The sequence below is a fragment of the Pezoporus wallicus genome, unplaced genomic scaffold (assembly GCF_028554395.1).
Source record: "Pezoporus wallicus isolate ANWC-B61680 ecotype Strahan unplaced genomic scaffold, APGP_CSIRO_Pwel_v1 scaffold_3294, whole genome shotgun sequence".
Taxonomy (NCBI): Eukaryota; Metazoa; Chordata; class Aves; order Psittaciformes; family Psittacidae; genus Pezoporus; species Pezoporus wallicus.
In genome coordinates this window covers 5,993,259-6,020,371 of record NW_026635478.1, presented here as the reverse complement: position 1 = coordinate 6,020,371, position 27,113 = coordinate 5,993,259, and the positions used below count along the sequence as shown (strand labels likewise).

At 39.8% G+C, this 27,113-nt stretch overlaps 1 protein-coding gene across 1 annotated transcript; it reads left to right on the top strand.

The window, feature by feature from the left end:
- The first annotated feature begins 849 nt into the window (after positions 1-849).
- MRPS35 (mitochondrial ribosomal protein S35) lies at positions 850-21,452 on the top strand. The gene is made up of 8 exons (XM_057426286.1): positions 850-997; positions 2,634-2,674; positions 3,442-3,609; positions 4,004-4,064; positions 5,199-5,338; positions 11,320-11,429; positions 12,044-12,113; positions 20,944-21,452. Exons 1-8 carry the CDS (start codon positions 850-852, stop codon positions 21,220-21,222), a joined length of 1,017 nt encoding a protein of 338 aa, XP_057282269.1. The 3' UTR covers positions 21,223-21,452.
- Positions 21,453-27,113: the final 5,661 nt, after the last annotated feature.

Below are 27,113 nucleotides of genomic sequence, written 5' to 3'. Positions count from 1 at the left end.
CACAAACAGCACTGTGTCTAGAAAGAGCCTTGGGCAACAGTCTACTGTGAGGTGTCCCTGCCCATGGCAAGGGGCGCTGGGACTAGGTGGCCTTGAGGTCCTTTCCAACCCAAGCCACGATTCTATGCTATATCAATAATGCAAGGGTAAAATACATTATAGCTATGTTGTAACCTGAAGCAAATAGATGAAAAGCCAAGAACTCCTTGAGCACAGCCAGGGATACGAGTATATTCCCATAAAGAACACTAACTCTTGCATGCAACAAGCTCTAAAAAGTAGAAAAAAGCTGTCATTGAAGAAAACCAGCAGTCCAGTCCAGGTTCACACAGGGCTGAACCTGTTTGCGTTTTGCTAAAGAATTGCACGGAAAGTTGCTTCAGAGTAAGCTGGCGAAGCTAGTCCCTGTTTTAATGATACAAAGAGCATTCAGGGACTGAGAAATTGAATTTTTATTTGCAAGAGAAAAAAACTGACTTAGTGAAAAGAGACACCCGCACAAACCCCTACCACTCCCCTCCGGCCATAGCCTGCAATCCGCCGGGCACCCTCAGCCGGGGCGGGAACTACACGCACTAAGATGGCGGAGGCACCACACAAGAGCAAACCACGACCCTACAGCCCGCTCTCTGGGGTCGTAAGCTTACTCCCATAGTTTCGTCCCGCCCCTGGAGCCTCTCTGGGGTCCGGACCTCCCCTTCCCTCGCTGACCGCAGCACGCTCCTCTCCTATCCTCCTTGAGGGCGGGGAACTGCTCCCCTTCGCTTTTCCAGCTGGTGTGGCCTGAGCCGGCTACCATCGTGACGAGAGGTTGGCTGTGGGGGGAGCTTGTGTGCGGCAATTCCCAAGATGGCGCCTGTCAGTGGCGCGGCTTTAGGTGGTTGCTGGGTTGTGCTATCCCGGTGCCGCGGGCTGGTTGTGGTCGCGTCTCGCTTCGCGGCCGCGGCTTATTCCTCCGCGCCTGCGGTGAGCGGTAAGGAAGGACAGCAGGGGGAAGGTGAGAGCAACCAGGCGTACGTTGTGGTGGCGGCAGGGGTGCAGCCGTATGGGGCTGGGGGCTCCGGGGTAGGAGGGTTCCGGGAGCGGGCGGCGAGCTCAGGCCTGTGGCCCTCCTTCCTTCCCGGCTACAGGCCGCTCTGATTAAGGCGTTTTGTTTGCAAATATTTGCAGGAGAGGGTTTATTTTATCTTTGAAGTCTTTTGTGATAAAGGTTATGAATTTTGGCAGTGCAAATGTTGTGAATAGTCTGAAGACAGAAGTAAGCAACTTGATGTTTGCTAGACACTGCTAGATTCAAAGGATCATAGAATCACAGACTGTTTTGGGCTGGAATGGACCTTGAAGATCATCCAGTTCCAACCCCCTGCTACAGGCAGGGACACCTTCCACTAGACCAGGTTGCTCAAAGCCCCATCCAGCCTGGCCTTGAACACTGCCAGGGATGGGGCAGCCACAGCTTCTTTGGGCAACCTGTGCCAGGGCCTCACCACCCTCATAGTGAAGAATTTTTTCCTAATATCTAATCTAAATCTCCCTTCTGCCAGGTTAAAGCTGTTTGCCCTTGTCCTGTTTCACACAGTCTTTTAAAAAAGGGCCTCTCCAAATTTTTTGCAACCCCCCTTTAGGCACTGGAAGCTGCTATGAGGTTTCCCCAGAGCCTTCTGTTTCCCAGGCTGGAAAGCTCCAGCTCTCTCAGCCTGTCACCATAGGGGAAGTGCTGTAGCCCTTGAAGCATCTTTGTGGCCTTCTCTGGAGTCACTCCAACAGGTCTTACGTTGGGGGCTTCAGAGGTGGACACTCAGGATTACGGTGGACCTGCAGCATATTGCCTGGTTTTAGGTATTGCAAATAAGAATTTCAGTTTGTTATGGGATGTGCACTCATGTTAAACATTTGATGTCATGCCTGGCCTCAGACTGGAGCTTCAGGAGGTTCTAAGGTCAAATGGAAACTTGCTTGCCAGGGTTGTAGCAACATTCTTCCCAAGGGTGGGTGGGCAGAAAGGATCTGTAAGTGATCTGTAAGAGATGTTTGATGTTGGAGGATGTGGCACTGCAGAAGTAAAATGTCTCCTGCCCTGAAATTGTAGGTGTTTGTAACAGAAATAATGAGATTGATATGATGAAGTGTGTCTGAAAGCATTGCAAAAACCAACAGATAAAGGGGTAAAAGAATGCTTGTGTATTACTTGTTGAAGAGCCCCATATGTATTCTTCAGTTTAGATTTGTATATAGGAAAAAGAGGAGAAACAGAACTGTATCTATAAAGTACTTAGACAAGGAAAACAAAATAACTGAAATTCACAAGCCTTTCAAAGGCTTATGTGGGGTAGGAGTGGAAGCCAAATTAATGGGGCAGAAAGAACCCAAACATCCACTTCCAAATCCCCTTCAGTGTTTTTTGCTGAATACATACTGTATTGTAATGTAGCAATAATTAAAAACCAAACAAATCCCAAGTTGAAACAGGATACTTGAAAATAATTATAATCAGATCCACCTTTGTTTGTCTGAGTATTATAAAGGCCACATTGTTTTGGTGTTGTTTGGGCTTTTTTTAGAAGGGAGATGTCTGAAAGTGTTTAAATTAGAGTATAATAGTTTGTATTGAAAATGTTTTTCTTTTTTTTCAGCTTTAGCAAGAAGAGGCAGGACACAACAGTTCATAAGATCAGTAAGCACTGAAACTGTTTGCACTTAATTGAGGTGTTTGAAAAAGTTTTCTAAGCTGTATGTCTTAACAGTTTGTATAGGAACCCCTTCTGCAGTCACAGCCTGGTGAAACAATCCACTGTGATTATCCCAGAGCCAGCACTTGGCTTCTTGAATGTCCCAGCTGTTTTCACTCCATGTTCTTATAAAGGCAAAACCATTAACAGTAACAAGCTAACAGTTAGTCTGTATTAACACTTTTTACTGCAAGTCTTAAAAGTAAGTTAAAGTTGCATTTAAAATAAAATCAGACATTTTAATGTTGGTTTTAGTTTGAGTTTACAGGATTTGTAGTGCTTGTTTTCTGGCATAGCTAAAACATCTTGTTTTGTGCATAAGTGAAATTGTTTTTTAAAAGTAGAATTAAAATTCACACCTGAATATTTAATCACTAGGAATTTTCTTATTTATTCCACATAAAAATTTCAAAAGTAGTGTATTAGGTATGATTTTTGAAAGCAAATAGTGAAAGTGGGCCTGGGACATACTAAATGTACTTCTTTCTAAGCATTTCTGAAATAAAATGCAGTTGAAGATTGGGAAAGACCTGCTGCCTAGGCTGTCTTTTAAAAATTTCTTTACAGATGAATACTAACCTTTGATGTAAAGGTGTCTTGAAATTTCTAGCTATGGAAATTTATTCCTGAAATAACTGGGGCATGTGTTGCTTCCGCTTTGTCTCAAAAAAAAGTGTCTCCCATCAGACTTTTATAATTTCCAATTTATTAGCATATACCTCCCAGAACTGAGAAGATGGCTGTTGATCAGGACTGGACCAGTGTTTATCCAACAGCAGCTGTGTTTAAACCTGCCTCTGTGCCTCTCCCAATTCGAATGGGTTACCCGGTGAAGAGAGGAGTACCTCCACCAAAAGAAGGCAACTTAGAACTTTTGAAGGTAAGACATATGTCATTGGTATGTGCTAACTTTTGTTATTATTCACTAAGACTGTGCTGCCTTGATTGGAATATTTGTATTGGATACTGTTTTCTTTTATTAAATAGGATAATACTCTTAATTTCTATAATAAATGGTAACAAATACAAGTGTAATTAATGAACCACATCAGGAAACTTATTTACGACTATCATGCCTGTACCTTTGTAATGGGGCTAACTTAAGTCTTTTGTTAAATTGGGCTGGAGAATAGTCTTCTTACCTGAATATTTTATTAAGGGTATTCTACTGCCTTAATGAAAGTTGAAAGTATAATCAGGTTTCAGTAATGCCCCTTTATTTATAAACAGACAAAGAGCTATTATTTTGGTAACTCTTAATATGTCTGTTTCAGATTCCCAATTTTTTGCATCTTACTCCTCCTGCAATTAAGAAACACTGTGCAGCTCTTAAAGGTGAGGTTTTGGTTTGTTGTTGGGTTTTTGTTTGTTTGTTTGTTTGTTATTTTTACTGTTTTTAAAAATCATCTCTCAGAATTTTAAGACCATGGAAAAGGTAACTATGTGCAATGAAATAGAAGGTGAGACATGGTCCCCCTCTGAAGCTGGTTATTTGTCAGGTTTTGGATAGTGTTGTATGCTTGCTTGTTGCTGTATAGAGTCCTACACCTGGAATGGAGTAACAGTACAAGCATGGGATGGGGGCAAACAGCTAGAAAGAAGCATTGTGGAAGAGCCTTGTGGGTATTTGAAAATTGAACATGAGTCAGTTGTGTGCCCTTGTGGCAAGGGAATCTAACTACATACTGGATTTTATTAACAAGAGTGTAGTCACCATATTCAGGAAAGTAATTCTTTTCCCTCTCGTGAGCATTGCATCCAGTTCTGAGATCCCCAGTACAAGAAGGATGTGGACCTGCTAGAGGAGGGCCACACAGATGACCAGAGGGGTGGAACATCTCTCCTGTGAAGAAAGGCTGAGAAAGCTGGGGTTGTTCAGCATGGAGAAGAGAAGGCTCTGGGGGAACCTTATTATTGCCTTTAAGTATATAAAGGGGACTTATAAGAAAGATGGGGAGAGGCTTTTTACCCAGTCCTGTGGTGACGGGGCAGAGGGCAATGATTTTAAGCTGGGAGAGAGTAGATATTTAGATTGGGCATAAGGAAGGCATTTTTTACAATGATGGTGTTGACATTGGAAGAGCTTACCTGGAGAAGCTGTGGGTGCCTCATCATTGGATCTATTCAAGGCCATGTTGGATGGCCTTGAGCAGCCTGATATAGTGAAAGATGTCCTTGCCTATGGCAGGGGGTTGGTCTTGGTGATCCTGAAGGTCCCTTCCAACCTGAATCATTCTGTGATTCTATTTGGCAATTGTGAGACTGCACCTGGAGTATTGTGTCCTATTTTGGGGAATTCAGTACAAAGAAAGACATTGAAATACTGGAGCAAGTTTAGCAGAGGCTCTGACATTATCTAAATGAATACAGTTTCTATAAATAGAACTTTTTAAAAGATGCATTGCAATAAATTTGCAAAATTCTCAAACAAGCCAACAGGTATTAGAGTGTTTTCTCTTTATTATGCAGATTTCTGCACTGAATGGCCAAGTGCTTTGGACAGTGATGAGAAATGTGAACAGCATTTTCCTATTGAAATTGAAACAACAGATTATGTGTCTTCAGGGACATCTATTCGTAATCCCAAAGCAAGAGTGGTGACTTTAAGAGTAAGTAGTATTTTTGGTAAAAAGCCTAACAGCCTTTTTTTTTTCCCCAAAACCTTAGTGCAAGTATGATGTGTTGTAAGGAAATGAGGGAAATGATTTACTGAATGTCTGAATAAAAAACAGTGGATTTCCTTAAGCATGTTAGAACTGAGGTTGTAAGATTATGGATGTGTGTTTATAAGTGAAGACTAAGCTCTCATATATAAACAAAATATTGTAGCTTCTGAAGAATCTTTATAGAAGGGTCTGTAAGTGCCTTTGTACTCAATGTCTTGCTTAGACTCTTTCATTCCTAATTTATAGACTCTAGAAGTGCACAGGTATTGAAAAATGGGTCATATGAATGTGGTACTATTAGTATGTATTGAGTTGGCAAGCCTCCAGGCATCAGCGTGTATGCAGTAGGAGAGGCAGCCTTCTAATCATAGGATCATGGGATACTTGAGGCTGGAAGGGAGCTCAGGAGTTTTCCAGTCTGACCTTCTGCTCAAAGTAAGGTAGGTGTAAGATCAAACCAGGTTACCTGGGACTTCATCTGGCTGCATCTTGAAAACTTGCAGGGTTGGAGGTGGCACAGCCTCTCTGGACAAGCTGTTCCAGTGCTTGCCTGCCCTCATGGTAGTAAAGATAGGATTGTGCTGCATAGTTAAACATGTTTTCAAGATGAGATTTGAGCCTATCTTAAGAGCAGCAGCAGTGTGGTCAGTGATAGTTGTGTTCTTACTCTGTCAGTATGTAAGTTAAAATACTGCATGATACCATATGCTCATAACACTAGAGCTTGCAGTAAGAAGACTGTAGCAACTCAGACAGAGACCCCGTCCCAAACTGGCTGTTCAGGTCTCTGGATGCAGGGAGTGCCAGAGCCTGCTGCTGCCGGGGAAGGGAGGACAGCATTCCACCTGCGTGAGGTGTGAGCAGGTAGAAGATCTGCTTAGCCTGGTTTGCAAAACTTAAGGAGGAGGTTGAGACGCTGAGGACCATCAGGGAGTGTGAAAGGGAGATCGACTGGTGGAGCAACTCCCTGGCGTGCCAGTTGGAACGGTTCCAGGGAGATAGCCCCCAAAAGGGGAAGAACCCCCTGCCTTCTCACACAGAGGGGGATAGCCCGAGACACCCCCTGCCCTGTAGCTGTTGCGCAGAGGTAGGGGACCAAAAAGACAACGAGGGCTGGAAGCGAGTCCCAGTTCGGCGTCGTGGGAAACCCTCCCCCCTTCCTGCCCTGCTTCCCCAGGTGTCCCTCCGTAATAGGTTTGAGGCCCTGGATCTTGAAGGAGAGGTAGGTGAGAATGTGGTGCAAGGCCAGCCTACAAGGCCACATAGGAAAAGGCGGTCGACTTTGCACCTCTGGACTGCCTCTGATAAGAAAGAAAGAAGGGTCATTGTAGTAGGGATTCCCTTCTGAGAGGAACAGAGGGCCCGATATGCAGAGTTTACCCTCATCATAGGGAAGTTTGTAGTCTGCCTGGAGCCTGGATCAGGGGTATCACTAGGGCACTCCCCAACCTGGTGCACCTGACAGACTACTACCCACTGCTGGTCTTCCAGACAGGTGAGGGGGAAGCTGCTTCCCGCAGTCTGAGGGGGATGAAGAAAGACTACAGGGCCTTGGGGCGGATGGTGAAAGAGTCTGGGGCTCATGATCTTCTCCTCACTCCTTCCATCTTCCACTGATGATGTGGGATGGAATGGGAAAATTCAGTCCATAAACGATTGGCTTCGAGACTGGTGCTACAGGCAGGGCTTTGGATTCTTTGATAACGGCTGGTTTTATAGGGCACCAGTCTGGACAATGGCATGTGGGAAAGGTTTATCTCACAGAGGCAAAAGGATGCTGGGGCACGAATTATCAGGGCTCATTTGGAGAGCTTTAAACTAGATTTGAAGGGGGATGGGGTTGTAGCTGGGCTTGCCCCAGTGGGGCAGCACTCCAGAATTGATGAAGACTGGGAGGCCTCCTATAATCCTAGGGTGAAATCGGTGTGCTCAGCTCACTCACTGGAATGTGTGTACACCAATGTGCGCAGCATGGGAAATAAGCAGGGGGAGTTAGAAACCTGTGTTAAGTCAGGAGATTATGATCTGGTGGCAATTACAGAGACGTGGTGGGGCAGCTCACATGACTGGAATATAGTCATGGAGGGCTACGTCCTTTTCAGGAAAGACAGGCCAGCCAGGCGGGGTGGTGGGGTTGTTCTTTATGTACGGGAGCAACTACAATGCACCGAGTTCTGTCCAGGGACAGATGATGAGCGAGTTGAGAGTCTGTGGGTGAGAATTAAGGGGCAGGCTGGCAGGGGCGATACTGTTGTGGGTGTCTGTTACAGACCACCAGATCAGGGTGAGGAAGTTGACGAGGCCTTCTACAGGCAGCTGAGAGCGGCATCACAGTCACAGGCCGTGGTCGTCGTGGGGGATTTTAACTTCCCTGATGTTTGCTGGAAGGACCACTCGGCAACCCAGCCGCAGTCCAGGAGGTTCCTCCAGTGTATGGATGATAACTTCCTCCTGCAAATGGTGGATGAGCCAACCAGGAGAGGAGCGCTGCTGGATCTCATCCTCACTAACAAGGAGGATCTGGTCGAAGCAGTAAGGGTTGAGGGCTGCCTTGGTTGCAGCGACCACGAGATGGTGGAGTTCAGGATCTTGTGTGGTAGGACCAGCAGAATAGCAAGTAGAATTGCAACCCTGGACTTTAGCAGGGCAAACTTTGGCCTTTTCAAGCAATTGCTAGGGGAAATCCCATGGGCAAGGCTGTTTGAAGGTAAAGGGGCCCAAGATAATTGGTTGGCATTCAAGGATTGCTTTTTCCGAGCTCAAGATCAGAGCATCCTGACACGTAGAAAGTCAAGGAAGAGGGCCAGGAGACCTGCATGGCTAAATAGGGAATTGCTGGGTATGCTCAAGTGGAAGAGGAGAGTTTACAGGTCATGGAAGGAGGGGCTGGCCACTTGGGAGGAATATAAGGCTGCTGCTAGAGGATGTAGGAAGGCAGCTAGGATGACTAAGGCCTCCTTAGAATTAAACCTGGCGAGAAGGGTCAAGGACAGCAAAAAGAGCTTTTTCAAATACATGGCAGATAAAACTAACACCAGAGGCAATGTAGGCCCACTGATGAACGGGATGGGTGCCCTGGTGACAGAAGATACAGAGATGGCAGAGTTACTGAATGCCTTCTTTGTCTCTGTCTACTCTGCTGCAGGCAGTCCTGAAGAGCCCTGTACCCCGGAGACCTTAGACGAAGTCAGGTCAATGGAGTGGTTTGCCTTAGTCGATGAGGAATGGGTTAGAGACCAGTTGAGCAATCTGGACATCCATAAATCCATGGGTCCAGATGGGATGCACCCGCGGGTGCTGAGGGAACTGGTGGAAGTCATTGCTAGACCACTCTCCATCATCTTTACCAAGTCTTGGGAAACGGGAGAGGTGCCTGAGGACTGGAGGAAAGCAAATGTCACTCCAGTCTTCAAAAAGGGCAAGAAGGAGGACCCGGGTAACTATAGACCGGCCAGCCTCACCTCCGTCCCTGGGAAAGTGATGGAACACCTTATCCTTGGTGCCATCTTAAGGCATATCAAGGGTAAAAGGGTTATGAGGGGCAGTCAACATGGCTTCACCAGGGGGAAATCATGTTTGACCAATCTCTTAGCCTTTTATGAGGAAATAACATGGTGGATGGATGATGGCAGAGCAGTGGATGTGGTCCACCTTGACTTCAGCAAAGCATTTAACACAGTCTCCCACAGCATCCTCACAGTTAAATTGAGGAAGTGTGGTCTGGATGATCAGGTAGTGAGGTGGACTGCGAACTGGCTGAAGGAGAGAAGCCAGAGTTGTAGTCTATGGGGCGGAGTCCGTTGGAGGCCTGTAACTAGTGGAGTGCCTCAAGGGTCAGTACTGGGACCAGTATTATTTAATATTATTCATCAGCGATTTAGATGAGGGAATTGAGTGTACTATCAGCAAGTTTGCTGATGACACTAAGCTGGGAGGAGTGGCTGACACGCCAGAAGGCTGTGCTGCCATCCAGCGAGACCTGGACAGGCTGGAGAGTTGGGCAGGGAATAACTTGATGAAATATAACAAGGGAAAGTGTAGAGTCCTGCATCTGGGCAGGAACAACCCCAGGTTCCAGTATAGGTTGGGGAACGACCTGTTAGAGAGCAGTGCAGGGGAGAGAGACCTGGGGGTCCTAGTGGACGACAGGATGACCACGAGTCAACACTGTGCCCTTGTGGCCAAGAAGGCCAATGGCATCCTGGGGTGTATTAGAAGGGGGGTGGTTAGTAGGTCGAGAGAGGTCCTCCTTCCCCTCTACTCTGCCCTGGTGAGACCGCATCTGGAATATTGTGTCCAGTTCTGGGCCCCTCAGTTCAAGAAGGACAGGGACCTGCTGGAGAGAGTCCAGCGCAGGGCAACTAAGATGATTAAGGGAGTGGAGCATCTCCCTTATGAGGAAAGACTGAGGGAGCTGGGTCTCTATAGTTTGGAGAAGAGGAGACTGAGGGGTGGCCTTATTAGTGTCTATAAATATATAAAGGGAGAGTGTTATGAGGATGGAGCCAGGCTCTACTCAGTGCCAAACAATGATAGGACAAGGGGTAATGGGTACAAACTGGAACACAAGAGGTTCCACTTAAACTTGAGAAGAAACTTCTTCTCCGTGAGGGTGACAGAACACTGGAACAGGCTGCCCAGGGAGGTTGTGGAGTCTCCTTCCCTGGAGACATTCAAAACTCACCTGGACACATTCCTGTGTAACATTATCTAGGTGTTCCTGCTCTGGCAGGGGGATTGGACTAGATCTTTCGAGGTCCCTTCCAATCTCTAGCATACTATGTAACTGTGTGTGTATGAGCTGTAGTAGTTCATTTTGTCTGTAGGAGTCTCTGCTTTCCCTTTATGTTGTGACACCTTTGGGGCTGAAATTTAGTATAGTCTGTCATTGACTTAAATAGACATTTCACACCACTGTTAGCAATAACTTCACCATCCCCTTGTAGTCATTGCATACCAGAGTTTAGCCTTTCTGGGTTTGTCTCCTAATTCCGATCTATGGTCCAAGAGCAAGGTTCCACAAATTTGTATGCAAATTAGTAAGAGACTACTATTAGGTCTTCATGTTTTTAATATTCCTCAGCAACTCTTACTTAATTGAAACTCACATTTCCAATTCCATGTATATTTAGACTGTTAAAGTCCTCAGCCTTCTTATTTACTACTATGTAAGCAGATAGTTAAAACCAGCTTGTTTTACTTGTCATAGTCATTATTGCACACAGAAACTAGTGTCAGACTAACTTAGTGAGTTTGTTGTGGTTTTGTGTGGGTTTTTTTGGTTTGTTTTGAAGGGGGGAGGATGTTTTTTAAATAATAATAGTCCTTTGTTGTTTATCTTGTGTTTGTGGGTTTCCTGCTATTGGAACAGAAGACAAGCCTTTCACATTATTGTTTGATCAGCATTATATTGTCATCTGTGTGCATCTTTGCATACTTCTAATTAACTCCCAGTAATTGTTTTGAGGTTTCTGATTTGATGTCTATTGAATTGGTGTCTTTCTCTTTTGGATGCTTGTAATAAAGATCTTTGGTATATCTTAGTATTAACTTTACTGATCTGTATTTGGGAGAAAAAAGCAATTAAGGATTTATTTTTTCTGTGTGAAGTACATGTAAATATGCAATACAGCTACAGACTGAACTGACAGCTCTTTTTTTTTGCTCTGAAAAAAAGAAGTTTGAGTAGAAATATTCTCCCTCAGCCACTCTTGACATTTGGATGAAAAGAAATTTATTGTTTGAATATTCATATTATACTTGCCTTGTGTTAATACTTTGGATGTGATGCAATCAGAAGAAATTTTGCAAATGCGTATTTAATTGTTCTTGATCAAACATGTGTCTAACTATCTCAAAATATTTTCCGGGTGCAAAGATTGGATTTATTCAGTAATTAAAGGTGTTTTCTCTTGTGCTTGAAGGTTAAACTTTCAAACTTGAATTTGGATGACCATGCAAAGAAGAAGCTTGTTAAACTTGTAGGAGAGCGGTACTGTAAGGATACAGATACCCTCACAATTACAACAGACAGGTACGGTTACAAGAAGGAAAGAACATGCCTGTAGTCACAGTATAGAAGGGGCTGGGTGTTTTTTCAGCAAAAGGTTTTGATTACTAATTTAAAAAAAAAACACTGTTTTTACAGGACTGTGTCTTAGCCCAACAAAATTTACTGGTGATCACGTTTTGACTTACAGCTACATTGACGGAAACTTTTCATCTTAAAATGTTGGCTAGGTCTGTTCTGAACTGTATTTCATAGCTGTTTTCACCAGTCATGCTCCTTCATTCAGATCTGGGGGAAGAAAATAAATCTTTTTTTAGGGGAGTTCAGGCTCCCTTATGTTGGATTCCACTTTGGCACAGAGGGCAAACAGGTTTTTAATGTTTCCTGAAGATTGTAAACTCTTGCATGTTGTACACTTTCCTGCTGACTTGCAGATACCTGTTCTTCTTTGTTCTTAATACTCATGCCTTCATTATGTTATTCTTGTTTATGTATAATTCAGAAATGCATGTGAATCAAACACAAACTTCCTAAGCTTCCTACATTGAAACTCAGAAATTTTAATGTTAACATTTCATTCAAAAGTATGCTACAGTGGCTTGATTTCAGAAAGACTAGCTTTGTTTTTGAACTTTCAGGTGTCCACTAAGAAGACAGAACTATGATTATGGCATACACCTCCTCACAGTTTTGTACCATGAATCCTGGGTAAGCAATTGTGAATAACTCTTGCTCTCTAATGCGCATGCATGCTCTCTCATCCGTTATAAAAAGTTCCATGACTGTGTGCAGCTTCAAGTAAGTTATCTTAGATTTTTTTTCCTCTTCCACCTCACTTTTCTTCAGATTTAGCCAAGCTAAGTTGCTTATGTTTGAATCTCAATTCCCCAGTCAGCTTAGGGTACATTATTTTTTAACTTCGCAAATGCTATCCTGTTTGTATGCATAGTTTGCCTATTTTCAGAAGGTCTCTAATTTTTGACCTTAGTATGAGATTCTTTCCCAATACTTTGTTCTCACAACGAGTCTAAAACTGACCCTGAGCCTAACAGCAAATGCCTTAATTCTCAGGATTCCTAAATATACCCAGCATGTTGGGCTGCCTATACACAATATTCAAATATAAATTAAGTGTATCCAGAGAAATGGTGTACTCTGTGATTATCATGTCATCTATGCATTTTCAGCAGTGACAGTTTTAGAGGATGAAAACAAGTCTATTCCAAAGAAGCAGAGGGGGGTGTATTACCAGCTTTAAAGCTATGAAAGCTAACAGCACAGTATCTACATTTTGCCCGATTCCAAACTCTTATCTGTTAATTAGAATTTGTCATGGGCTTTTCCTAAGCTGCAGTAATCGTGGCTGTAACTTGGAAGTATTCTGCTTCTTAAATGCTCTTCCCTCAAGCTGGAAGAAGTAAGGAAGGGCTGCTTTTCTGAGCTCCCTTTTGCTCAGAAATGGGACATCCTCCCACACTTCTGTTATTCTTAGGATCTCATTACATCTGAGTTAGTGTCCTAAAAAATACATAAAATTCTTGTAACTCTTTAGGTAAATATTTTTGTCAAGGCAAGTGTAATGTAAACTTTTCTATAATCATTCCAGATATGATGTGTTTGGAATTTTTTCCAGTAGTTTTTGTTAAATGGTTATGCATGTGAAATATCCATTGTAAATGTTAGATATTACTTCAGTTCATTGATAGTTTACTGCAGTTCTTTGGTCCTCTAAATATAATAAGATATCTTTAGATCACAGATCTTTTTCTTACAGTGAGTTCTTCAGATTTGTCTCCTGTATTTTTGTGGTTAATCGTGGTGGTTATAAGTATTGCCTTCCACAATTTTACAGCCATTTTTAACAGAAGACAGGATAGCAGTCCAAAATGAAAGTACTGTTGAAACCCCATAGTTATATTTTGGATAAATTGACTTTGCTTAAATGTAATGCTTTATTAGTCACATTAGATATTTATATGTAATATTTATATAATAATACTTCATTAGTCACACACAGAGATAGAGAGTGAAAGCCTTCATCATCTGTATATTTCCACAGAAGTATTCTTTTAACTAAGTTTTAGATGACTAGCTACTAAAATTAACTCTTCCTGTTTCCAGTTGTTCTATAGTATTTTAATTAAATCTCCGTATTTAGCATTTTTGTGAATTTTAGCGTTCTTGATTTTGATTTTTGCAGTGATAACATAAAAAAAAAAACATAAGGAGAATGAGCTATATTTCTGTTTCACTGGAAGTTGCCTTGAAGGATACATTTTGTAATTGTAGAATGCATCAAATTAAATTCAGGTTGTACTAACATCTTAAAAGCTATATTTACTTGAGATTTCAAGTGCTTTGTTCGCATGGATATTTTTCTCCCAAACAGCATTACATTGCATTACAAATTTTAAATTAATGCCAGATCAGTTTCCAGTATTAAGCAATGACAAGAGAGCTATACATTGCTTGCTTTATTAATTCCAGATGAACACCACATCTGTCCTTTGCTCTGGCATTACTTAGTGATGGAAGACATGGCTATGTGATATTGCTGTGTGCATGTTCAATGTGTATTGAATATGCACAAGTCTCTTGCCCTTTTGTCACCTTTCAACTTCCATGTTAATATTTGATGAGTTCATTGATCACTTGTAATTGTCTTTGATTTCAATGAAAACTTAATGGTCTCCTGAGACATGATTTTTTAATTTTGTCTGACATGTTTTGTGTTGTGTGGTTTTTATTTGCTTGTTTGGTCTGTTTTTCCCATGATCAGTGGCAATGCCTTGTAATAACTTGCTGAAAGATAGTCTGATACATGTTGTAAGCCATAAGCAAGCAATGTATGGTTTATTTTAATTTGTGCAAACTTTAATGCTGGAGGGGGATGGATGGGAAGTGGCCTTCCGTGTAGTCAGTAACATCAATACTTTTGACACAACTGATTGCAAGATTTGATAACTTTCCCAGCAGAGTAATGCCACATTGTTTTAATGCATGTGCATGATGGAATTCAAGAAAAAGATGAGGGCGGTGTTCCATTCTTGCTAAGTGAAAGAAAAGCTGACTGCATGTAAATTTTGTCCTCAGTCCTGAAAAGTTTGCCTGTTTCTCTTACATGTGGCATAACTCTATGATCTATCTTAATAATGGATTACTAAATTTTGTGAACCAGTGAAGATGTGAATATATAAAAGAAAAAACTGTATGCAGTTATAAATCAGGAAGTGTAGTTTCAAGTGTAATTATATTTTAATTGCTAGTGATGTATAATTTTATTAGTTACAAACTGGAGCATCCAAGTAGTTCAGGAATCTGTTGCATCCTGTTTTCAGATTATTAATCAAATATTTGTGTTCTATTTGGGTTTAGAATGTGTTCAGTAGATAATCTGACTTGTGCAATATGGTAAGGATTGAGTTTACCTTCTTTGGACTTTTTCTGTGATTCCTTTCAAATTATCCTTTAGGATTGTGCCTGGATTTATTTAATCAATGAATACTAGGTAGATTGTTAAACAGCAACTTAAGCTCTTGTATTTCGCCAGTCTTTAAACCATGGTGCTTCTTGAATGCTGTAGCATCTTCTAAACCTGAATGTATTTTTAAGTGGTGTTTAAAAAGTAAGAGTTTGCTGCCCTCAAGTGGTTAAAAAGATCATGAACTGATTTCTTCAGACTCCTCAGATTAATAGTTTATCGCTAAAAAGTAAAAGTCCTGTTACAAGTTGAAAGCAGAAAGGAGAAACAAGTGGAGCAGGAAGTTAATTTCCCAGGAAGGAAAATCATTTACACTGCTTATAAAAGGGATAGAAGTTGCAAGCTGTTCTCCAGTGTGTTTCTTGAAGTAAAAAGTCTAATCTAACATACCAAGAATAACCATGGAGTAGTGCTGTACACACTTCTGAACTCTTGCTTTTTCCAGTAATGTGGTTACGGGAGTCTGGTAAAAAAGAATCAAGATTTAAAAACAGTAAAAAAGAAGGAATATAGAAGTAGGGATATGTAGAAAATGGCTGCTGAATGTGTACAGTTAATAGCCAAAGGGTGTTCTGGGTACATCTCTTTGCATTGTGTTTAAATTGTAGGAGTTAATAGTGCTTGAAATGAAATGACAGGGAAGTTGAAGTAGACCTGAAGAATGGACAGAGTGGCACTAGAGACTTGAGTAGAATTTATCTGTGAACCCCAAAGCTGTGCAGTTAGAATGAATTTGGGGGAACTGTCCCACATTTCTTTTGCATTCCTTTCTAAGTAGAGCATTCAACTGCAAGGCACTGCTGGGGTGGGGAGTCTGTGTATGCATGCAGCTCAATGAATATTTTTGCATATCCATTGGTGATAAGCCCAAAATACATTATGTAGCTTCTCTCTAGACCAGTCAGCACTTAAATTGTGTTGTCTTTTTTTCATCTACAGTCGTTTTAAACCATTACGAGTAAGCACATTTCTTTTTTCACTTCAGGTTGTGTCAGGAGAACTTTGTAACAGTAGAATTTTGCAGTTTTCCCCACAGCATTTTACCTTGTAATTCAGACTAAATTATGTGAAAGGGTACAAGTCCACTTCTGAAACCTAAGCAGGTCTCTGGCTACTTAGGTTTCAAAAGTATACTTTATGTTCTGAACACCCATGATGTTGTGACACATTGGTTAGGATAGGGGGTGGAAGGAGAAAATATGAAGTCTTGCTGAAGCAATTCTCCCTGGGCAGCAGAAAATTCAAGGTTCATTGAATGAAAATGAGGGCTGTAGCCAAGTGATCAGAGCATGTACCTGGGATAGAAAGATGTAGAGCTCTGGGCACCTTTTAGTATAACTGAAGACTGCTTAGTGTAAATCTCCTGACTTTGAGATCTTAGAATAATGAAGCATGTGATATAATTATGCCCTTCCTACAATAGCGTTCTTTCTCAGCATGTCATTATATATGGTTTAAATAACAAACTGAAGCTGAAGTAAGGGTGGTCTGGAAATGTTGTAATATATACTTTGTTTTGAAGTATGTATTAAATTTCGTTTTGCACTCACCAATGCTCAAAAACTGACAACCCAAGGCTTCATCACTAATGCGAGTCAGAAGAGATAAAGCTAAGTGGCACAGTAGATGTTAAATTTAATAAATATTCTCTGGTGATCTGAATTCAAACGTATAAAATCAAAGGGAAAAGTTTTGCTGACAGGGAATCTGCATTGTAGTGAAAAAAGGTTAAACTTTTTTTTTATATGGTTGCCTGGAACCACAAAGGATAAAACAGTGAAGGAAAAGGTTGATTTCAAAATTGTCTTTGTAGAATTTCAGACTATAGTAGGTTTTGTGCAGTACCTTGTGTTCAAGCCCATATTTCTAGTTGCTTGAGAAGACACCTTTTTGAAGCATAAATACAGTTTTTTACAGGTGTTTAATTTTCAGTCTAAATGTCAGAGTGAAACGAAGTCTTATCAGGCGTAACAAAACACTCCATAAGATCAGAATCTTACAGCCTGAGTTAGAGAAATACCTTACAAATGACTCTGTCAGAAGCCTGGATTTTCTAGAAAGTACATGCAGCCACTTCGACCAGAGAAGTGGGGTGCTGTCCTTAATTTATAAAAAGGTAATCTAGATGATGTTGACCTCTGAGGACACTTAAATTAGTGACAGAACTAGAGATTAAGCCTGTGGCTATCATTAAGTGCGACAGCATCTCTTTCTTCAATATTTTTTGAGGCAAAGCTCTTTCTTCTCTGCCTGTTCTCCTTTCTGTTTTGCATTTGTACCTTACTGGAATGTTTAGTCTTCACAGTATTTCTTGTGACACCCTGATGCTCTAGAGGATCTATCTACCCTGTGCTGTTGCTGTGTTTATTCCAGGCTCTATAGAGTTTGAAATCTGACTTGCAACTTAAAGGACTTTGCCTCTCCTGAAGAAAAAAAAAACGAAACAAAACAGCAAAACAAACACTGAAATACTTGGTCTTGCTAAACATAAACAGCATTAATTTTTTAAGTGGTCAAACCATTGACAAGGAAATTGACTTATGAGTCATGTTTTTAATTGCCTTGAAGATTTTTGTGTGCCACTTACAAATTCTAGTTAAAATACGTTTTTCCCCAAAGAAACAGCAGAGGACTGATTTATACTGTGTCAGCACTTCAGATTAAACATTATAAAGGCTTGTAAACCTTACAAAATAACTGGCTTAAACTGTAGCATAAAAGGGTTTATTTGAAACGAATCCTTACGTGGTTTATGACGTTAAAAAAAAATTCTATTTGCACTTGGAAGTGTAAAAAAGAAAAAAAAAATCTTCCGTGCCTCTTTAGTAACAGGTTTAGTTTCTTTGACTATATATGAAAAGTTTTCTGGTGATTTTGTTGGGTTTTTTTTTCCCACCTCCTCAGATCTTACTGAAAGTTTTGATACGAGAAACAGTTGAAATTATCAGCTTAGTGTATCTTCAGCCAGGTCGGTTAATACTTTCTGAGATTGTGTCTTACATGTGGTAGAATGAAACAATCATTTTAAGTGAATTCATTGAAGAAAAATACTTTATTGATTTCTAACCTCATTCAGTAAGTGGGGTTTCTAGAAAAATGTCACACAATGGCACACTTGTACTCCCTTTTTCACAGACACATTCTCATTTGTAAGACACTTTGTGCAGTGTTCAGTAGCATTTTAAATTTGCAGGGGGCAAATAACAAAACTGAGTGATGAAGACTCATTTTTGAAGTTTCTTCCATTGTCTCATTATTTTTCTTCATAATACTTTAAATAATGTCTACAACACTTGTAACATTTCCCCTATTCAGTTCATAGGTGCTTGTCTACCTACAGTGCTTTCTCAAATGAATATATAGTTCCAGATTTATTTTTTTTCTTGCAGTAAATCTGGTTGGAAAGGTATTTAAGTTTTGCTCAATAACAGTCAGTTTGCATATATCTGGTTTCTGTTCAGTTTCCTGTTTGTGATGTATGTCTGGACTTGTGTACAGTAGGATAACTTTTCATTTTGAGGCATGGCCACCAACATTGCAGCAATGGATACTAGCTTTTTGTAGCAGGGCAGAGGAATGGATTTTGAAATCTCCCCCTACTGTCAAATCCCTTCCTGCCTCATTTTCCCCAGAAGTCAGCTTTTATTTTAAGATCAGTTTTGACACGCCATTCCACTGGGACGGATTCCAAGAAAGAAATACTGAAGAGATTCTTTGACCTCCTTTAAAACCTTACTCTGTATCACTCAAAAGAGAGAGGGAAATCTTAATCTGTTTATCAGCATGCATCTCCAAAATCCTGTAAGTTAATGTGTACAGAGAAGGATTTTCCTGAAGAGATAAACGTAGTGTCGAAACTGTAATTAGTTTCTATCTCTACTATAACTTAAAGGTGTTTAAAAGTCTCACAGTGATCTTTTGTTTGAACTTCATCATGAGTTTGGTCCAGAGAGTGACCAGGAGCAACACCCATATTCCCTTACTTTTGAGAAACCCTATCCCTATGAGAGAAGTTTTTGCTTTAAAATCCTTTTGGAGTTTAGGAAGAAAATGTTGTGGATAGCCATTATGTACATAAACAAGGGATATGTAAACCAGGATGATGTAGTTAATTTAAAACTGTCTAAATCTCCACACTGAATTGCAGTATTTTTCAAAAGTACAAGGGATACTCTGCTATACCTACTTGTTCCACTACTGTTTCAGCAATACAGGCGGTCCTTTATTTTTTCCCTCTCTAAATATTGAATGAGGTTCTTTCACTTCTGTGTTGTATTATGTCCAGGCTTTAATGTCAGTCATATGAGCCTTTTAGCAGTGTTAATCACTGTTTCTGACTAAACATTTGGACTTGGAGATTTAAAAGACAAGCGATTCCGTTTACCAGGTGCAGTATGCAGCATTTGTTAAAGTATTTTTAAATTCACATAGAGACACCCAAGCACACAGGTGTGTATGAAAAAAATTAACCCTGGGTCTCAATTAAAGGTTATTAAATATTGTGGTTTGACTGCAGCATCCTTGTTACTAGTAGACAGAGTATTTTAAATGAAAAACAACCCCCAAACCCACTCCCATAAAACCAAAGCAAAAAGAAACCCATCCCTCTCATGATTGCCAGGTCTCTTTGGACTCTGCATAGCCTAGCTGAAAATTTACTTCAGAGCCCTTTCTTGCAGGGGATTTTAAAAAATAAAATCCATCTATCCATATGATATAAATGATTACTCCAGGACACACGTAATTTTTATTTAGATATGATTTCTACAACTGTAAGAAAAACGTGAGCACCAGAGCTATTTCAAATTGTGATTCTTATATAGTTGAAATAAGGATACTCTGTTTACACCAGTAAAGTACTAAATAGTTATAAATATGCAAATAAATATACAGTCTACGTTATATAAAAATACAGATATATCTACAAAGCATATTTATTTACTAAAGTACAGTAAAAATTAAACACACAAAATTTATGAAGAGCAGCTGCAGAAGCCAAGTATTTACAGGAAGTGGGTTGATGTGTTCTGTGTTCATCTTCTCAGAGAATCATAGAATCAGCTCAGTTGGAAAAGAGCTTTAAGATCATCAAGTCCAACTGTTCCTCCAGCAGCGCCAAGTCCACCACTAAACTATGTCACTAAGGGCCTCATATATATGGTTTTTGAACACTTTCAGGAATGGTGATACCACCACTCCCCTGGGCAGCCTGTTCCAATGCCTGAGCACCCTTTCAGTGAAGAAATTGTTCCTGTTATCCAGTCTAAACCTCCCCTGGTGCAGCTTGAGGCTGTCACTTCTTATCCTATCACTCCTTACTTGGGAAAAGAGACCAACCCCCAACTTGCTCCATCCGCCTTTCAAGTATTTGTAGAGAGCAATAAGGTCCCCCCTTGAGTCTTCCCTTACCCAGATTAAATAACCCCAGTATCCAGTCTACTATTACTGATCAGATAAAAATTAGCGCCTTGCAGACAGAGCTTCTTTCGAGGAGCAGTTTGTTTTGCAGGAAGAGGAAATAGATTGATTGGTGGTGCTTTTCCAGACGAGTCACAATTAAAACATTTCCCAAACAATGAAGGATTGCTGTCCCTCATCATTGGTTACTCGATATGAGCTGTCTTGAGTTGCATCTTCTAGCCAGCGTAAATGTATGAAAATGATATGCTAGGAACGTAATAGCTAGGTGGCTACTTCCAAAGCTTGAGCATTTAGGGTAATTTAAAATTATTACTTTTAGATGATTTGTTGTTATTCATCATGTCTAGTCTATAAGTTTTTTTTCCTATTCTGACTCATCTAGTTATGTTTGCCAGATACATAAAGAACTTGCTAAGTGGGAGGAAAGAAACTAATTCTGCACAGAAAATGTATGGCATACAGGCACCTTTTGAACTTTGAGGCTTCAGTTACAAGCCTCTGTACTTCAGAGGGGAAATATGTTCCATGACGAACGTAATTTTTAAAGTGAACTGGTATAGAGATAAGTTTCCTCCAATTATTGTAGCTTTGTTTCAGTCTTGAATAGTTTTTAAGACAATGTATATTTTCTTTCAGAAAACCGAGACATGGGAGAGTGAGAAGGCTGAGGAAGACATGGAAGAGTATATTTGGGAAAATAGCCACTCTCAGAAAAATGCCTTGGATACCCTACTTCGAATAAAAGCCTCAGAGAATGTCAGTAGTGTAACTAAGGAAGAGCTTCTTGCATCAGAAGTGGTTAAAAATTACAGAAACTCTGTAATTGCACTTAAAAATGAAGGTGAAACAGAAAATAACATGTCTCAGTATAAGGAATCTGTGAAGAAACTATTGAATATACAAGCATTACCATGAGAGACTCTGCAGGGGTACACCTGATTGTTACGGAGGTATTAAACTACTAGGTTAATATTTCAGTATGATATGGTTATGTATTTATCCAGAGCCTTAATCAAAAATACGAAACTTTATGAAAAGTTAACTTCAATAGTAATCAGGTTTTTCTTTACCACTGGACTTTCTTGTAAACATAATTGTCTTGTCCATGAATTCTGTTCTTTGAATAAAGTATGTTTTGAGTCTTATTGGTGACTTGAAGATTCTATTCTGTGCTTTCTTAGTTTTGGAGATCCTGGTTCAGACCGCAGCTTAATCACATACTGACTTCTCACACAACTACTTCTGGCATATAACTTAGAGCAACATGTCAAAACCAATGAAATTACTTGGGTTCCTAGTTCATTAATTTAGAGTCTGAAAGTTAAGAACTCTAAATTTTCTAAAGGCTTTTCAAATGTCAGTCATTTTTCTCTCTGTTCTCCCTGTCTGTAAAATGAAGATAATACTGCCTAAGTAGCTTAACTCTTGGAGAGGTGTTGAAGCACACTGAACAGTGTGAGGTTCTCTTGGTTGTCATTGTAAAGGCCAAGAAATACCCTAAGTAAAAATACCTGTCTCTAAAATGATGGAAAAAATTAAGGTAGTATATGGGATGGTTGTGGGAAGGTGAACTAGCAGTTATAGTCAGGATGCCAGAGTACATAGGAAAGGAAGACTGATGAGTGTTGCTGAAACTGATAGCTGGTGATTAGTGAGGCAAGTATATATATCCTAAACATGGAATGGACTGAGTCTTGGTACCCTGAGGCCTGATGAGTTGTCTTTTCAATGTTGCCAGGCTCTTCAAGAGAAAACATATTTGTAGCATCCAGCTTACTGCTGTGAAGCAGACGTAAGTAACTCTACTCTTGTTTTTTATTGTACCTTCCTGGTTTACTAGGATTTCAGCTTAAGAGAGAAATTCTTCGTTTTCTGGTACGGGCAGAAGGAGGTTTTATTCATCAGACTTGAAGATTCTGCATACCTATAAAAGAAAGCATGTGTGGCCTTGCCAGCAACAGAGGAAAAAGTGTTAAGAATACTGAAAATTGAAGGGAACTGATTTCTGCAGTGTTCTGTGTTGCTCAACTCACTGCTAGGGTTTCTCATTGTTTTGTGTTTACGTGCAGCTAGAGTGTATTTATTCCCATTTCCAAAGCATTGTCTCTTTTGGAAATATTCTTAGGTAGAGATTGTTTTCATATGGCAGGAGACTGAGTTACTGCAACTTTTTACTCCTTCTGAGAATTTGCATGAGCTCTAGCTAAGACTGAAAATGATTGTTATGTAACCCCAATTTCACACTTACCAACTGGGTTACTTAGTAGTCCTTCCTTCTAGAGATGTATTAATGTGAAGTTTAAGCAGAAGCTTAATATGAGGAGAATTTTAGCTGTTATCAGTTTGTTCCTTTATTAAGGGATTATGAGGGTAATACTTAAAATTCTTGTTTGAAATAGTACATGTATAATTCCTAATCCTTTTTTAACAGCCATGAAACCAAAATTACTGAGGAAGTAACTGCAGTTTGACTCAGGGAATGGTATGGATGGTGGAGTTGTGCCTGGCTTTATTCCAAAGGTGGTTTGGTTCTAGTATTGTACCCATGAGAAATTTGTTTCCTGACTTAGCTTTCTCGGTGCTAGCATAAGAACTGGCATATTAGCAAACATATGTAACTAAGTTCTGTTTTGCAGTGGCATGTCTTGTACCAGACTGTCATGTTTTAAGTAACTCAAACCCCCATAAGCTTGTTTTTTCTCCATAGAGTTGTGCTTAATGTACTTGGCACATACAAGCACCTGATAAATTCCTCTTTCCAACAGAGCACAATTCTGTTTTCCTTTGCTTTTCATACATTTTAAGAGGATCTAAGGAGAATTCCATAGGAAAGTTGTAGCTAAAGTGAAAATTTGACTTTACTAATAATAGTGGCTGGTAGAAAGAATAGCACAGCAAAGGAAATTTTTCATTTGATTGTATTATCATTTCATTAGCTTCACAGCTAATTCATGGAAAACCTAAAATGCACAAGAGTTCCCTCTGAAGTATTCAGGTCTAGCTCATAGATGTGCTATAAATGTTTCAGGAAATACAGACAGGATAAAAGGTGTCTGCTGAGTACCAGGACACTCTACTATCCCTACCAACGACAGATGACACCTACTGGCTAAGAACAACGTTGGGACTAATTCACTGTGTTCCCTAACCGTGTCCAACAGTTACAATCAGAAATTAATTGCCAAAGATACCAGTTTTCCATAGTATCTGGCTTCATGACACTATGGCTGTGGAACACTTGGCCAGCTGGCCCTAGAAATATGCAAGAGTGACCGCCAACCTGGGTTTTCAGTGTTCTCTTCACTTACTCTCCTTGTTAAGAAATATGTGAGCAAAATCATAAACCTTTGTAATTCTACAAGTGCCCAATCAAGCTGCTAGAATCAAAACCAGTATAAAATTCAGAGTTACACTTGTGATTTTTACTAATGGTTTATGTGCTACAGTACAGAACTTGTGTAATGCACTGGACCAGATCAAAGGTATTTTGTATTTTGAGCTCTTACATTGATGTTTCTTTTTCTGTTTTTCTGTTTCTGCCTTTAAACTGTGTTTGAAGGTGACAGTATTTCCCTGGGATCTTAACTCCAGTTGGAGTCTTCCCAAGCTTAATGATGCATAGTATAGCATGTGGTTTTATGAACTATACTACACATCTATTTTCCTGTGTACTCTTGCAGACCATCTTACTGGAAATGTGCACTGAAGTTTAAAAACTGTGAAGAGTTAAAGGGTAATACTTACAGGTTAAGCAGATGTGCAGCACAGTAAGAAGTACATCGTTAGTAATGGTCTCTAAGGATGTATTTCATGTACATTATAATGTAAATGCATGATTCTAAGGTGTGTATCCCTCTACACATTCCTGTGTATGTACATTCTTGGCACGAGAAAGTGCTAACATTACTATTAAACAGAAATGTAGACAGGTGACAAATCAATAAGCAGGCTTGCTTCTTATAAACTTTCCAAAGAAAGCCTGAGATTTTTTGCTTGGTCAAACTGGAAAAGAACTTGTTTTGTCAGCATTCTGGCTGATTTTTTGCATCTAGAAGCTATTGTAAACACTGGCATAAGATATCTTAAGTAAACTGTCCTAGGAGTTGTGAAGTGTAAAAAGTATCACTAAATAGTTTCTTGAGGTTGTTCTTCCATGTTCTCTCACACTTTTGCCCCTTAAAGAAGGGCTTTTGGACACTAAGCATAATCTCTTGCTCAGATTAGATAAAACCTGTACAGCGACATAATTCAGTCAAGGAGAGCAGGTGTTACAACTACTTGTAACTTCACCAAGCCCTAGGATCTGAGTGTGACAGACTTGGTGTGAAGAGTTAGTAAACCCCTACAGATAATCTCATGATTGTCCTAACTGGAATTGACACTTTTTACCCTGTTTTCAGGGTGCCGCAGCATTGCTGCAGACACAAGGGATAAAGGACAATTGCCTAAGAAGGGATGTACTGTCTGGACAAACCCATTTCTACCCATTTCTTGTTTTCCCTCATACTTAAAATGTATGTATTTGCTTTTTTGCGACTCTCATGGTCTGTAATAAAATAGTCTTGCTACTGTGCTTTACATAACCCTTTCCTGCCTATTTTTTTCTCTATAAATCAACAAACCAAGAACTGTCCAGAATGTGATCATGGATTTAGTCATCCCATCTCGCCCCAGAATCATCTGTGCATGGGACACATACAAATTTTCACTTCAGTCTCATTTCCTTTTTCTGGTGAGTATTGAGGCTCTAGTTCCATTATATAATTCACAACATAATACTGAGGGCAAGTATCAAAGAGCATCAAGGTGCTATTAAGTACGCTATGCAGTCACTAAGTGAGATGGAACCATGGACACCAGAGATGTCTCTGAGTTGCTGTAGATCACGCAGCTGATGAATGATCAGACAGAAGTTACTTTTGAGAGTAAAAGCAGGTGAAAAAAAACCCCACCTGTTTGAAAGCAAATAGTATATTGTCTATGAATTCTTCCTATTAAAACTAATACCTTCCTGCAGAGATTTGGTTTTGTCATGTTGGGAGTATATTTCATCTATTGAAAGGATTTCTTTGCTAACCATTTCAGGGTCAGATCCAGATCCATAAAGGTTACTCAAAGATGATAAACACATCACATGAGACATACATTCTTTATTTACGTATTACCACATTAATCCTTTGATACAATATACAGTATCTTGGTTCCTTTCTTGTGGTTCCTTTCTTGTAGTTCCTTTCCTTTTGGTATTAAAAACCTGGAAAAGAATACCTGTCAACTAACTCACTAAGAAGTGCCCTTGGGGTCTCATCATTCTTAGCTGAAATTTTTAGTCATAGTTAAACTGCACTAGATTCAGCCACATGATGAAAGTACATGGATAAGGAAAGTACAATCTGATGATAAAAGCTTGTTCAAATTTCAAGTACATCATGCAGTGGGTGCAATTCTAGATTTTCCATCACTACATACAAGCATAGAACCGCCTGTAAAAACAAATCATACCTAATACTAATTTTTCTAGCTAAAACAGAAGGCATTTCTTTTGTGTTATTTCAGTTGATTAAATAACGCCGCTCCCTTCAAATGTTCTTATCCTGTGTCCGCCTCTCTTCTGTTACATATAAATTAGCATACAAGGTCAATCAAATACTACGAACAAGGGGATTTTTTAAACTTCAGTTTTCTCAGCTACACTGCTTATCAATGTGGGCTAAAATGTAATTTTAGAGAGGTCTTTTCCTCTGAAACTAACCTTCTCAACTAATTGGGAATTCATGTGGCTTTACAACCTCATCACTGTAGTGTAGTCTTCAAACACTGCATGAACTAGTTTTAAAATCATTTTCTATCAAATAGATGTGACAACCAGTTTTGTTTTTTATTGTTTTATAACATTTACACTTGTCTAAGAAATGAAAACTTGTAAAAGCAAGTGACGAAAGTGAGAAACTGAGACATCAGCAAGTTTAAAAGAGGAAGAACAATCCTGGTTACTGGTGAAAATGTTTGCTTTGCTAAGCAAACTTCCTGAGTAAGGTATGGCAAGGAACTACCTTGCTACTTGTTGATCTAGTCACTTGATTTATATTCAGGAGGAGCAGTTTTATGAATACAGTATACAGGATGAGGAAACAAAAAAAAAAGGGGTGGAAGTATTATAAAGCTAACTTATAAAGCTTCCAAAACACTCTGTATTCTTGTGCAACATACATTAAATTACTGTCCCTAATTTAAAAAGCTAATGATATAAATTATGAGTAGGCAAGAAAAGGCAAGTCAAAGTGAACAAGACAGACTGATGCTAATTGCAAGGCATGAAGAAATGTTAGCTGCATTTATGTTTACCTTAACCTTAGAATGGATTTGTCAATGCACTGCACAGCAAGTAATTTTAAAAAAGCAGTTGAAGTCTGAAGGTTTTTCTGGAGGGGCTTGAAAAACTTTTGAAGTGATTGTTATCAGAAAAGTGAAGTAAGAAATGGGGTAAAAGTAAAGCATACAGATTGAATGATCAGATGTTCGGGTATGAGTGAATGGAATTTAGTAGTTTTGGGGACTGGAGTTCTTTTTGGTGTTTACCTTTGAAGAAGTAGAGAGTGATGGGCAAATTGTCTCAATACGAGGGATAATGGGGAAAAAAAGTAAATCTAGAACTTGGATAAAAAATGACATTCCATTGTTTTTATAGAAACGATGAGATCTTTTTTACTGATTACAGTTTTCTCAGTTTAATTCAAAGTCGGGGAAAGGACACATACAGCTACAGTGAATCTGCTCTCTTAAGTTAGGGAAAGTGTATAGTTAAG

What these genes read in the sequence shown, in the direction of transcription:
- MRPS35 (XM_057426286.1), top strand. Translation starts at nt 850, where the DNA reads ATGGCGCCTGTCAGTGGCGCGGCTTTAGGTGGTTGCTGGGTTGTGCTA. An exon ending in GCAACTTAGAACTTTTGAAG is followed by an intron (nt 3,610 to 4,003) that starts GTAAGACATATG and finishes TGTCTGTTTCAG; the next exon opens with ATTCCCAATTTTTTGCATCT. An exon ending in CAAGAGTGGTGACTTTAAGA is followed by an intron (nt 5,339 to 11,319) that starts GTAAGTAGTATT and finishes TTGTGCTTGAAG; the next exon opens with GTTAAACTTTCAAACTTGAA.